General features: G+C 40.7%; 1 protein-coding gene across 4 annotated transcripts in view; it reads right to left on the bottom strand.

Moving 5' to 3' along the window:
• Positions 1-15,000, bottom strand: part of wnk4b (WNK lysine deficient protein kinase 4b) — an 80,845-nt gene that overhangs the window by 40,534 nt on the left and 25,311 nt on the right. For all 4 annotated transcript variants that reach the window (XM_058377667.1, XM_058377668.1, XM_058377670.1 and 1 more), the window contains exon 2: positions 1-8. This exon is cut by the window's left edge and continues 165 nt beyond it. In XM_058377667.1, the coding sequence (XP_058233650.1) occupies positions 1-8 (8 nt within the window). The remainder of the gene's footprint in view (positions 9-15,000) is intronic.

The raw sequence follows: 15,000 nt of genomic DNA on the forward strand, positions 1-15,000 counted from the left end.
CGCCGCGTCTGAGCAGAAAAACACAATCAAATAAAATCAGCACAGGATCCTTCACAAGCACCTCATTAAAAACAGCAGCACTCGCTTTGTTTAACTCTGATGGAAGGAGTCTCCAGAGTCAGTGGCAGTGCTTTGTAACAGTCAGAAGTAAAGCTTCTGGACAGAGAGGTAAAACGTTATCTGTCTTGCAGATTATGAAGAATCTTAAAGTCTGCACTCTGATTGGCTCATCACACTTCCTGTTGTAGGAAACACTTCTGTGCAACAGTTTCCTACATTACAGACTTGTAAAAGTCTGTAATTACTGAAGTTCAGGGTAGGGTCAGTGATGTTCAGGATTGGGTCATTGAGGTTCAGGGTAGGGTCGGTGGTGTACAGGGTAGGATCAGTGAGGTTCAGGATGGGGTCAGTGATGTTCAGGGTACGGTCAGTGAGGTTCAGAAGAGGGTCAATGGTATACAGGGCAGGATCACTGAGGTTCAGGGTAGGGGCAGTGTGGTTATGATCAGTGGTTTTCAGAGTAGTGTCAATAATTATCAGGGTAGAATCAGTGTGGTAGAGGGTAGGGATGGTAGAGTAGAGGTTATGGTTAATAAGATATTCATGATAGGGTCAGTGAGGTTCAGGGTAGGGTCAGTAGGGTTATGGTCAGTGGTTTTCACTCTAGTGTTATTAGTTATCAGGGTAGAATCAGTGTGGTAGCGGGTGGGGTCAGTAGGGTAGAGGTTATGGTTAGTGAGGTTCATGGATTAGAGGTTAGGGTTAGTGGTTTTCAGGGAAGCGTCTATGCGGTAGAGGTTAGGATCAGTGGGGTTTAGGGTAGGGTCAGTCGGGTAGTGGTTAAGGTCAGTGGGGTAGAGGTTAGGGTCAGTGGGGTAAAGGTTAGGGTCAGTGAGGTTTAGGGTAGGGTCAGTGGGATAGAGGTTTGGGTCAGTGGGGTAAAGGTTAGGGTCAGTGAGGTTTAGGGTAGGGTCAGTGGGATAGAGGTTTGGGTCAGTGGGGTAAAGGTTAGGGTCAGTGAGGTTTAGGGTAGGGTCAGTGGGATAGAGGTTTGGGTCAGTAGAGTAGAGGTTAGGGTCAGTGGGGTTCAGGGTAGGGTCACTGGGGTACAGGTCATTGAGGTCTAGGGTACAGGGGATGTATAGTTATAGAGGTTAATGCAGCACGCCTCTTACAGTCAGCTCTATTAACATGTCTATGATTGAAATCTTTTCTGCTTCCCTTTTAAAGCACTTTGAATAAAAGCATCTGCTTAGTGAACACACTTACATCTCAATCTATATATAAATGTAGAATATCCACAAGCAGCTGCACTGTTACACTTTTACACTCTCACGCTATTATACTATTATGCTATTAACTCTCCAGCAGAGCTTTTAAAGACATATGCCTTCCTGTCGCTGGTTATGTAAGAGCAATTTGAGCAAACGCTTTTTTTTCCCTTTACAAGATCCTGATCTGATGCTTTGCTTTTTGTGGAGTGGTTTAATGTAGGTGACACGAGAGCTGTGGAGAGCCTCCTACACACCTCTTTTACACAAACCTCTTCACATCTGTTACTGTGCTTTTGGTCCTGATTTACAGGCCATGATGACCTGCACATGACAGATATGAACATGTTCCTCTGGGTTATATGTGTTGGGAAACTGCCACTAATTGCTCAGTAATCGTATCCCGTAATGGAGAATGAAAGCTTCTGTGTGAAAAGGCTTTAGTGGGTTTTGTGAAAAAGAAAACAAAGATAAGAGACAGAGATGACATTCATCAGGCTTAAACAAACACTATGCTGGCTTACGAGAACTTAATAGCTGCGTGGTCGTCTGTGATTGGTCGATACAAACTTCATGTGTCCCAGGCTGATTCATTCCAACTGTGCTGAGACACGGTCTTCTTCCTGAAGTCGTGGAAACCTTTGTGAACTCACAACAGCGCCACCTCTAGGACTGGAGCACTTAGGTCTTAGCACACCTCTCACACATCACATTAAGCATGCGGATGTCTGAGAGAATGATGTCATGTGGCAAGTAGGGATGGAAGAAAATATGTAAATGAGGCACTGCCTGTCCTTCTCGCAAGTCAAAGTGAAAGCGGCACACAGTGTTTTGCTGATTGATGTGACAGTGTCAGAAATCATGAGAGTGCCTTATGTCCTCTTATTATCCTTGGGGTCAATTTGAACCCATTCAATATTTAATGTCTTTAATCATTTGTTTGACATATTGTTTTTGCATCATATTTAATGACTTTTCCTAACTGAATGGAGACAGCCGGGTAAACATAAAATTATCATGATAATACAGTATATTTTCAGCGTCCTGTACACATTTCGTGTCATCATTGTGTCAATTTGACACCAAGCTGTTTTAGCTGTATGTTGTTCTTTCAGCTGCTCCCTGTTTGGGGTCACCACAGCGGATCATTTGGTCCACATGTTTTGATTTGGCACAGTTTTTTTTTTTTACACCAGATGACCTTCCTGACACAACCCTCACATATAACCCAGGCTTGGGACCAGCACTGAGAGTTAACCCTTCAATGGCTGGGTTAGCTGCCCAGGAATTGAACCCAGGCTGCAGCAGTGAGCACACGGGATCCTGCTGCTGGACCACCAGGAGGCTGCAGAATGTTGAGTCACTATAACAATCAATTTTATAATCTTTTAGACCATCCATCTGCTTGAGAGCCCTAACCTAACATGAAGATACCCATGGTGTTGTAAGAACCACTGAGAGTTCACACAACATGGTGGAGGGGAAAACATCATTTCTCAAAGACCCAGAGGAAAAGACATGCTACTGTCCTTGACTTTACAAATGTTAGAAAGAACAGAAGTCTGTACTTACCCACCCACCAATCTGTCAACAAAAAACGGTGCAAAAATCACCTAGCTTTTGAACGTATGCTGAAGGCAACATTAGTGTCTTTCCAAACAGCTTTCACTGACTGAAAAACAATACGTAAAACTCTCTTTGCTTGGCTTTCCACTGACGCACGTTTTTAATGGCTCCCGAACAAACTGGCGTTCGGTTCGTTCGTATGCCGAAAATGCTTCCTATGCCGACGCAAATTTCTTGCATAATTTCGAAAAAATCAAAAATTAAGTAAAAAATTCGTAAGGGAGAGCATTCATATGCCGAGGTTCCACTGTATATCAATTGGTTACAAACAGACGACACGTGCTATAGAGAGCTCACGTGAGCAAATCTTACATTTTATACATTTTTGTTTTTACAAGTGTTATTAAGTCTGTGAATAGAACAACACCTTATTTGTTTGTTTGTGCCTAAGAGAAACAAGGGAAACTTTTTATATTTGCTCCTTGGCCATGAGCGGTATATATTTGTATTTAGATTCACACCTTTAATCATTCTGAAAAGTCTGATGAATAAAAGTTTACTATTAAGAAATGATTATCTTCTCTAAATACAGCCACGCCCATGAGGTTGAGGATTAGGGCTGTGATTGGACGGTGATTGCGCTTCAGTGCAGCGTGACTGCAATTTAGTGATGGAAATGAAACGTACCTCAACTGAAACTGACATTCAGTTCTTAAGTTAAAAACAAAATCAGTTTTTCATTCTTTAAACAGCAAAACCTGAGGATTATTTTGAACTGAAGGCTTTTTCTCTGTAAAAGACCAATGCCTGGACGCAGCAGAGCATGTGTATCACATTCCTCTTTTTCCCTCCTGGTCTGATTGCTTTTGGAATCTTCTCCACGCTTTCATTACATGGAAAGCGTTTTAAAAACAGAGGGTTGGATTCTGGTGTGTAGGACAACACACAGCGTCGAATACCAGCGAGAACCTGAGCCAAACCCCCGGAACCACAAAATCTAAGAACTTGGCATGTCCTGGTACAACTCAGAGCTTGTAATTACAGGCTGGAAATATTGATGTGTTGCTTCAATTTCATTTAAAGTACCAAAAGCTAAGGGGGATGAAGAACCACGCCAAGAACATTGGAAGGTTTTGGGACAGGAGTGAGTGATGACGAAGGCTCAGTGGTAAAGTGGGACATTGTGTACATTCTGGAGGGTAAAAAAAAGGAAAAATATGAAACATAAATCAGTGCATTTAAAAGTAAACACAGAGATGGACTAATAGACACTGACATAGATGTTGGCTAATTATGGAAGGCGACGTTTACACTGTGGAAGGAGCCTCCAGTGTCAGAGCTTTGGAGTTTATTATTAAGAGGAGTTTATTTGTTTGTGTGTGTGATAGCTCAGTGGTTAAAGTGCTGGACTTATGCTGGGAAGGTTTTGAGTTTAAATCCCAGGCCCACCAAACTAGTGCTGCTGAAGCCTTTAGCAAGGCCCTTAATCCTCAATTGTATGGGATAAATGTAAGCTGCTCTGGATAATGTGGTGTGTTTTTTAGTCTAAAAGAGGCTGTTTAGGGAATAAATGTTTACAGCTGCTATAACGTAAGCGAGAACATGAACTTTCCACAGCATTAACTGTGTCCTCACCTCAGCTCTGTAGATCTGCGCTCTGTTCTAAAACTAGAGATTGTTAAAAAGGTTGAATTTTCTGCTCGGCTCGGTACACAGTGTACCAGAATGCATGTGAGTGAACTGTCCTCTGATTGGTCAGAGTGTTCCTTCTGAGGTGTTCCTGAGGTTCTGTTCATAGTATCAGCCATGACGGGAGACAGTCAGCAGCTCTGTGAGCTCACTGTGGATTTCTGTTAGCTGTAGTCAGAATGGATCAGTCTAAGCAGGAATCCAGGTTTCATCAAAACAACATTGTTTTATCTGAACTGCTTTAGAGAAGAACTGCCATCTGTTATTGTAAACTGGACGGTCCAGAAGTAAGGTGAAGATAAACTGAACGGAAAATAATCCACATTCCATTCATTACACTTCACTTCATATTGTTGATTAGTTTCCGACACCAGAGTGTTTCTGTGATTGTTCCTCATATAAACACTTTCAAAGGTTCATTACTATAACCTTTCCATTGTGTTTCTTAGTTCCATCATTGAGGCAGTGTTAATTTCGTTGATGAATAATTTCCGGCAAGAACCTCAAGTTAAGTTGTCTTTATTTGTCACATATACATGACTGCACAGTGAAAATCCCATCCATGGGGGTTGGGGTCAGAGCGCAGGTTCCGCCATGATGCAGCACCCCTGGAGCTGGGTGGGTTGAGGGCCTTGCTCAAGGGCCCAACGGTGGCAGCATGGCAAGAACGAAAACTATGACAAAATCTACTGACATTTTCCTCAACGAATAAAAGCCAGATGAAAATAAGTGAATAAGTTGAATTAAAGGATTCTGTATTTTAAAATGTTAAAACCTCATTACCACTTCATAACCGGTTAATAGATGCCTCAATTCATCTAGATGAAAAGAATAACTTTTGAAAGTTTCAAAAAAAGCATTAATCTACACTTAAATCTAAAATCGTCGACTAAAGTCTTGTGACATTTAATCAACTAAAACTAGACCATGTCTAAAATAATATACACGACTAAATCTAACTACATTTTATTCCAAACACTAAAGCAGAATTTGCCATCAGAATTAACACTTCACTGAGGAGGCGTGGCCTGTCGCTCAGGCCCCTCCCCCCTCTGTTTGAGCTCAGTCCCTGCGAGCATGTAAAAAAAAGTGTGTTTATTGTGTGTGTTTGTGGTTCCACAGCTCGCCTCAGCACGATGCTTTACGTCTCATCAAATACGGTGAAACGTCGCTGGCTCAGGTGCGAAACAGGAAGTTGAGCAAAATGATTGATGTCCTGTCTTCCCTTTACAGCAACAACAACAACAACTACACCATGTTCCACAAACATGCTGAAAACCAGCACAGTCAAAGCCTGCGCCTTTAAAACAGTTAGCACACTGTTCGACTTTTATTTATTTATTTATTTATTTATTTATTTATTTATTTATTTATTTTATGAGAAGGAGAACACGGTGTGAACAGAAAATGTGACACTGAGACTAAATTCAGAGCTAGCACTGAGCTGTGGCAGCCAGAGGGAAAACCGTCAGGGACTGAAAAGTGAGAACATACTGCACATGTGATCATGTGTGTGTGTGTGTGTGTGTGTGTGTATTCAGGGTTATTGGTCAAAGTGTGTGTGTGCTATTTAAAGACAGATTTGAAAAACAGCTGTGTTGAAGAGACTCTCTCTCACCTCTCACCAGTTATATCCCTCCTGGCCTTCTATTAGCCATTAAACAGAACATTGTTTGATGATTTAATGACCACACACGGACACACACACACACACTATGAAAACCCATGTGCGAATTTGATTACACACAGATGTTTGGTCTTCATTGTGAGTTGGATTCAAACACGTTAAAGGAATAGTCCAACTAATTTTTTTTTCTACCTAATCTCCACCACATCTGGAGTGTGTGTGTGTGTGTGTGTGTGTGTGTGTGTGCGTGTGCTACAATACATTTCTCTGTGCTAAAACAATAACATACTAAGATGGTAGTCTAAAGGCAGTTCCAAATAAACCCATGCTTGTGTAAAACACTGACCAGGCAGGACGGCAGTGCAGGAGCCCGGTCAGTACACAGGTAGGAAACATGACACCAGGATGATTAGTATACAAAGGTCAAACAAGACAAAAGCAAACAAAAAAGGCAGGATAAAATGTTGCGACAAAATGAACAAACAGCAGAGTAAAGACAGGAAAATGAACCGAGGAGTAACACGAAACAGGTGAACACAGTCAGGTAAAGACAGCGGAGAAAACAAGACTAGAACAAAATCCAAAACACATGGGGGGGGGTTGTCGCCATGGAAACCATGACCCGGATAAAGCTTGGAATCTATACGTCAGCCTTTTTAATGTAGAACTACTTTTTTCGGGGGAAGGAATTTGTGGTATTTGTGTTCCTAACGCACTTTTTCAGAACTACTTTTTCAGGAGGAGGAATCTGTGGAGTAGTTGTGTGGCTCTGATGGTGTATGAATATTGCAAAACCTTCAAGAAAATGGAAAGTTACCAGAACTTCTTTTTCCCTTATGGTGTAAGGATACCACAAAACCTTCAAAAAATTGCCAGTATCCAGAACTAGGTTTTCAGGAGGAGGAATTGTTGGTGTAGTTACGTGGCTCTGATGGTGTAAGGATACCACAAAACCTACCACAAAAAATGTCCAGTATCCAGAACTACTTTTCGAGGAGGAGGTATCTGTGGTGTAGTTGTATGGCTCTGATGGTGTATGAATATCACAAAACCTTTAGGAAAATGGAAAAAGTTACCGGAACTACTTTTTTCTCTGATGCCACATGGATACAGCAAAACCTACAGTAACTAGAACTACTTTTCTGGAATTTGTGGAGTAGTTGTGTGGCTCTGATGGTGTATGAATATCAAAAAACTGTCAACTGTCAAATACTTTTCCAGGCCCTTGAGGCTCTGGCTGGAATCCAGTCTCTCTGACTGGAGCTGCTGTTGAACAGGTGCTGGCTGGAGCTTTCCGCTCCTGAACATAACTGAGCATTTAGCAAAGCAATTAGTTCTGACGTCACCTCTGAAAGCGTCCACATCAACATCTCCTGCCGCGAGTCCACATCACACAGAGGTTCGTTTGTTTAAAGCACGCCCAAAATCTGGATGAAATCACCGGCCGTGTTTCAGAAAGAAAGATGGTTTTTTGACACATTCTCCAGAGAGCTGGTACACAGCTGGGAGGAAATGGAGACACAGAAGCAGGAAGTACAACATGTATAGACTAATGTTTTTGAGAACGGTATTTCACGTGGCGCTCCAATCTGACAACAGACAAGCACAGGCCTCTAATTCCAGTTTATGATAGTGGTCTGGCTATTTCAGTGCATTCCAGCCTCACTGAAACAGGACACAGAAAGATTTGGAAAAAAAGTTCAGATGAAGTTTTTGCAGTCTGCCCACTCTGTGACATTCCACAACATTAAAACGTAAAACTTTAGATGGATAAAAAATACGATGTGTGTCGTTCTTCAATAAATACAATAAATATCAATAAATACAATAAAGTCCTCTTATATTTGCTGCTTTCAGTATCTACTGCATTCGATTCAGTACCTACTGCATTCAATTCAATATCCTCTGCATTCGATTCAGTACCTACTGCATTTGATTCAGTACCTACTGCATTTGATTCAGCACCTGCTGCACTCGATTAAATATCCACTGCATTCGATTCAGTACCTAATGCATTTGATTCAGTGTCTACTGCTTTCAATTCAGTACCTGTTGCATTTGATTCAGTATCTAGCTCATTCGATTTAGTACCTGATGCAATTGATTCAGCACCTGCTGCATTTGAATCAGTATCTACTGCATTTGATTCATTATCTGATTCATTCAATTCATTACCTGATTCATTCGATTCATTACCTGATGCATTCGATTCATTACCTGCTACAATCGATTCAGCACCTGCTGAATTCCATTCAGTAACTAGTGCATTTGACTCAGTACCTACTGCATTCCATTTAGCGCCTGCTGCATTTGATTCAGTCCCTACTGTAAGCACGACATGCTGTTCTTTAATACGTACAAATTCCTCTTGAACCACTGAAAATTGCTGTGGTGTGAAAGGAAAATAAAAAAACACTTTGAAGTAAATAGAAGTAGAGTGTGGTAACACTGACTCAGCTTCATCACACCACCCCAAATGACTTGATGATTTTCCTCAACCAGCACAGCACTCAGTGTGTTATATCTGTATTCATGCAGTGTCACTGCTCTGAATGTGTAGGAATATGATACATCGTGTGTGTGTGTGTGTGTGTGTGTTAGGCCTTATCAGTAACACACAGGCCACGCTGTCGTTTAATGAGGACTCGGGTGGCGTTGAGTGACAGCTGTGTCGCAGCAGATACACCTTATCACAGCAGATTACCTGTAATACAACTTCATACACAGCGCTAATAACACACTGTGAACGAGCGTAAAGCTGTAATAAGCCTGGCTAGTCGCCCTCATGAGTTGAAATAAACACCAGCATGGCTTTATTTCGTTGTATTTTGTGATCAACACGCAGCGATGCCTTCAGATCAAATGAAGCAGAAATGTTAATATTTTAGCCTGGAGGTGTATAAATGTCACACACCATGTGATCTGTCTGTTCTTTTTATACTGATGTGGGATCACATTGTGTATGTGTGTGTGTGTGTGTGTCATTATAATGGCTAAGGTTGTATTCTGATCCGAGACTCATGTCATTGTCCTTCAGTAATTAGCTAAAGGCTTTAAACACCCACTGTTTTTCGAATAATGTGTTTAATACGTTAACAAAGCAAATGAAGCTGTATCTCTCCAACTCTCCTGATCTCTACTACATCTGCTTCATGTTTTCTGTTTTTTGACCTTTTTTTGCTCTCTCCATGTTGATCTGTTTTTTCTGTCATATCACTTGCATGATTATTTGACCTTAGCCAGATTGACTCTGCCTTTGCCTGGCGTTTTGGATAATTATTATTTATTTGACCTGCATCAATGTCTTACGTCTTCATGGCTCTGACGAGATTGACCAGGCTTCACTTCAAGACCAGGGGTCTTGTCACATACTGTGACACTTCCAACTACAGCTGATTAGGTACCTACTGCATTTGATTCAATATCTACTACAGTCGATTCCATATCTACTGCATTTGAATCAGTAACTATTGCATTCAATTCAGTATCTTCAGCATTTGATTCAGTATCTACAGTACTACATTTGATTCAGTATCTACTGCATTTGATTCAGTATCTTCTGCATTTGATTCAGCATCTACTACATTTGATTCAGTAAATACTAAATTCAATATGTACTACACTCGATTCAGTATTAACTGCATTTGATTTAGTATCTACTACATTTGATTCAGTATCTTATGCATTTGATTCAGCATCTACTACATTTGATTCAGTAAGTACGAAATTCTAATATGTACTACACTCGATTCAGTATTAACTGCATTTGATTTAGTATCTACTACATTTGATTCAGTATCTTATGCATTTGATTCAGTAACTACTACAATTGATTCAGTATTTTCTGCATTCGATTCAGTAACTACTAAATTCGATTCAGTATCTACCGCATTCAATTCAGTAAATACTGCATTTGATTCAATATCTACTACATTCGATTCAGTATTAACATTTGATTTAGTAACCTACTCCATTTGATTCAGTACATACTACATTTGATTCACTATCTACTGCATTCGATTCAGTACCTACTACATTCACTTTAGTGTCTACTGCAGTTGATTCAGTACCTGTATGTTCGATTCAGCACCTAGTTAATGCTAATATAATGTTAATAATGTTCCACAATCATAACTCTAGACCCATACTCCTATACTGATTATACTGATATTTGGATCTACTTATCATAACTCCAGTAGATGTGCAGTATTTGAATTGCTATAACACTTTAACACACTACACATGTTATGTTCACAGTTTACAGTGTAACTCGCTGGTTTCTGGTTTTTTTTTTTTGTGAGGAGTTAAAACTTGAGTATATTAAAAGTGGCTCAAAACTTAAAAAAAAATCAATCCAGTCCTCTCGCTCTTTCTGTCTCTTTCCTTGAAGGTCAGGACGCTAATAATTTTGCTGTCTGTCTCTAAAACCTCTGGCAGAGAGAAAGGTCTGTGGAAAGGACTAAAGCACTAAAGGAAGGACAGATAATCTGCAGGTTATGTAACAGGAGGATGGATGTTCACAGCGTCTTGTCTTGCCAGTACTTTCCTTCCTCTTTCTCGACTCCCAGTGTCTCCGTAACACAGATTAATGAGACGCCAGAGATGGAATGAAAATAAGATAAAAGTCTGGCACATAGCTCGTGTGGGTGTAGTGTGTGTATGTGTGTGTGTGTGTGTGTGTGTGTGTATTTGTGTGTGTGTTTGAGCCCACGATGTGCTTGTCCATTGATCTGCACAGAACATGTCTGAGCTAAAAGTGGGCCATGTAACTTATTCACTAAGGAGAGAGTTTATAACGCTGTGATTTATAACGCTGTGGTTTATAACACTGTTATAACACAGCTGCTGTGGTTTTATGGCTGTTGTAGCTTTAATCTCTAAATGAATCATCCAAACCCTTCTTAGGTTAAAACGTCTGATCGGCGTCATCATGTGATCAATGTTTTAATCAAAAAATATTATATTCAGAATATATAAATATGAGTATGAATAGAAAATAATCAGAATGAAAACTCGATGTGTTCCAAACCAGTACAAATAAAAGAGACTGCTTTTGGAACAACTGTTTATAGCTGTTATAAGGTCAAAAAATCTTATTTCCTCCTGTTGTTGTTGTGTCCATGTTGAAGATTTTTGTCATGTCTCACTCCACAGTGGAGGTTAATATAAAGCTCATATGAAAGTCTACTTGGTGCAATGTATTCATAGAAAAGTTCCAGAAAAACAAATTTGTTTCCACAGAAATGTTTGTATCTTCAAAGTAGATGTTGATGTCAAAACAATTTCTGCTCTCTGAGATGTTCTCCGAGTGCTTGTTCATCTAAAAAGCAGCTTAAATTTCATCTTTAACCTGTAAAATTCTGTGTAAGGTTCTCCAACAGAGGGAAAAACACACGGCTAAAACACACTGAAAGCTAAACAGACTTGTTTTAGATCAGACTCATAGACAGAGCATCATTCAGTTCTTTATACTGATTGAAAATGTCCCAGTGGTTTGTTTCTATTCCACCGGGGGGACTGGTAAAAAGGGTTAAATGTAACTGTAAATGGATAAAAGTATTCAGAGCAAAAGTATTGACAAATGGCTGACGTAAGAAGGAAGTAATCTACTTCTGGTGGTGACAGTAACTCAGCTTCATTACACAACACCGTCTTTGATTTATTTCCTATAAGAGCACAACACTGAGTGTTTTATTCCATACACAACACACACACACACACACACACACAACACACACACCGCATCCTGTACGTTTCCGCTGACTCATGCTGTGGTCAGTTTTACTGTGTGTGTGGGTTTTAGTGTGTGTGGGTGTTGTTTATTGTCTGTTTTGTTCTGTATGATTATTAAATTAATCTGAGGTTCTGTTCCCACCACACTGACCACCGATCTAACATCCTGGCATCCCTGAGGTTCCTGTAGATCCACTTTATCTTTATATTTTGGGGGGAAGTAGTTAAAGTTGTCCTGGTTTTCTCCAACAGTTGACTGATTTGTAACTGCTGAGATTATGTGTGCACAACAGGTGCTCCGACGGCGCTGGAAATACCCGACTCGGCAACTTAGCAACAGGCAGAACACAAGAAAGTGTTGCTAAAGTGACCGCTGAGCTGAGACCTTTGAGTTAAAGAGAAAAAAGAAAAGAAAAAGAAAAACACTCAGGAACTGCACCAAGCTCATGGAGAACCATCTGGAAAACCATCTGCAGAATCCCACAGTGTCTGTGTGCAGAAGACTAATGAGTGTTTATAGATAATAATTATTAGCAGTGCTAGAATTTGTTGCTGCTTAAAGGAGAGTCTCACTATCCAAAACTGTTCCTATAGGAAGACAACGTCATTTAATTTCCCAACATTACCCTAAAAGAACCCCTGAAGAACCTTGTTATGTTCCAGCTATCTAGCTGAAGGTTAGACACTTGACAGGTTTTAACTATAAAGATGAAAATAATGAGGAATAATTTTTCAAGGATTTTATTCCACATGCTTTCCCAGTACCCTTATGTTCTTAAACTTTAAGAGATCTCTAAGGCTTCTTCAGATGATTAAAGCTTCCAGGAAAGGTACTTCAGAATTCTACAGTATGTGGAATATTTAACAGTTCCCCAAGAGGGACAACCCTTTTAGAACCTTTAAGAATCCCAAGTAATAGGAAGCCTTTATTTTTGTCACATCTACATTACAGCACAGTGAAATTCTCTCTTCATGTATCCCAGATTTTGGGGGTCGGGGTCAGGGCACAGGGTCAGCCATGAAACAGTGAACCTGGAGCAGAGAGAGTTGAGGGCCTTGCTCGAGGGCTCAATGGTGGCAGCTCGGTGGTGGGGAAGCTTGAACCCTGATCTTCCAAGCAACAATCCAGCACCTTAACCATGTGAGCTACTGCTGCCCCTGAAAATACAAATAGTAGGTACCATGTAGATCCTGGAGCCTAGAGGACTCAGGAGACAAGGTGGGGGACACCCTGTATGGGGTGTGAACCCATAGCAATACATTTCAGAGGTGCCAGTCAGCATACAGCACATGTCCAGTCTTTGGAGTGGATCAGCAAACCAGAGAACCTAGAAGAACCCCCTAAAGCATGCGGAGAACATGCAAAACTCCACACACACAGTGCGGAGACTGGAATCTGAACCCCAACCCTGGAGGTCTAGGGGCAAACATGCCCCTAGACATGCCCCTAGACATGCCCCTAGACATGCCCCTAGACACTAATGCCCCAAATAGCTGCTGAGTGCCAAAGTTTGTATCCCCTTCCCCACGTTTTTTGGTGCACAACAGCTACTGCATGCTTGAGCATACAGCTTTCAGAAGCTTGTACATATTTTCATGTCCTTCTCCTTAGCCTGATGTGGTCATTTATCTTTCTATCCTTTTCTATCCTGATGATACTGATTCCTGTTAGTACACTGAACATCTGACCTACTTTCCTGAGGTCAGTGTGAGCTTTGTGTGATCTCATACATCAGCATTCACATACCCTGGGCGGTAGTTAAAGATAATAAATCACTGATTTTCTGTTGGAGATGTGCTGTAACTCACAGGACATCCTGTGTGGCACTCATGATGAAGGTGAAGATGATTTAGAGCTGCAGATCTAAAGTGCACTGTTTTATCAGTAACTGTTTATACAGTGGAACCTCGGCATACGAATGCCCTCCCTTACGAATGTTCACCTTAAGAATTAAAGTTTTGCATGAAATTTGCATCGGCATATGAAGCGTCTTTGGCATACGAACGAACCAAACCGAACTGAACCGAATGCAGGCTAAGTTGTGCGTACTTCCAGGAGACAAGAGGTCAAAACTTGTTAGCATCAGGGGAAAGCCAAGCGAGGCCAAGCGAAGAGATTTTATGAATTATTTACAGTCAGTGAAAGCTGTTTGGAAAGCAACCCACGATACCAATGTTGCCTTCAGCATGTGTTCAAAAGCTAGGTGATTTTTCGGGTGTTTTTTTTTTTGACAGATTGGTGGTGTGGGTGGTCTGTTTTATTTTTAGCCAAAGCTTAGTGTCACAACTTGGCTTGTGGAATGCTTGGCTTGGGTCAGTTCTTTGTAAGCAGCCATACAGTTTCCATACGCTTTGTACTGGTCATATTGGTCATATTTTTGGGCAGCTGGAACGGATTATCTGCATTTACATTATTTCTTATTGGGAAATTCGTTTCGCAATACAAATTTTCACCTTTAGAACTCTACACAAATTGAATTTGTATGCTGAGGTTAAGGTTTACTTTAGAAACTAAAATTGCAAAGTGTTCACGAGTCCTCGCTGAGAATCAATACAAGCTTCAGATTGTAGAATGTTGTAGAGGGACCTACAACCCTACAACAGGGAACCTTTAGAAGAACTCTGACCTTTAGATAAAAACATAATTATACATGCCACAGCTATACTCTTGGCAAAAGTAGAACCCTTAAGGTTTTTTTTTTTCATTTGGATAGTTAGTCCTGAAGCAGGATGGTTTTATCCCTTTCGGGGAACCTGGAAAGGTTCTAAAGTGTTTTCATATGAGAACGCTTACTTATACAACAAACCCTCTCAGGTTCTGTCTCTACAGAACTCATCTATGACTCTAAGAACCCTTTGTTCTAAGAGTGTATGTACTACCTGGGGTACAGAATAAAATTCTTTTGCTTCTTCCAGGCATAGGAACTTTCACCTGTTGGCACTTGGTGCATTTTACACAGGTTCTTGTTTATTTGAATGCTTCCAAAAAGGGAAGCATTTTGGGAAACCAATACAAGGACAAACCACAAGGGTCCTTTTCAGGATTTTTATAAAGAACACATGAAGATCGTTGTTTTTTTGGATGGAGGTCATACAGGATCTGCATTCGATCAG

This window comes from Hemibagrus wyckioides, linkage group LG24, assembly GCF_019097595.1.
Source record: "Hemibagrus wyckioides isolate EC202008001 linkage group LG24, SWU_Hwy_1.0, whole genome shotgun sequence".
Taxonomy (NCBI): Eukaryota; Metazoa; Chordata; class Actinopteri; order Siluriformes; family Bagridae; genus Hemibagrus; species Hemibagrus wyckioides.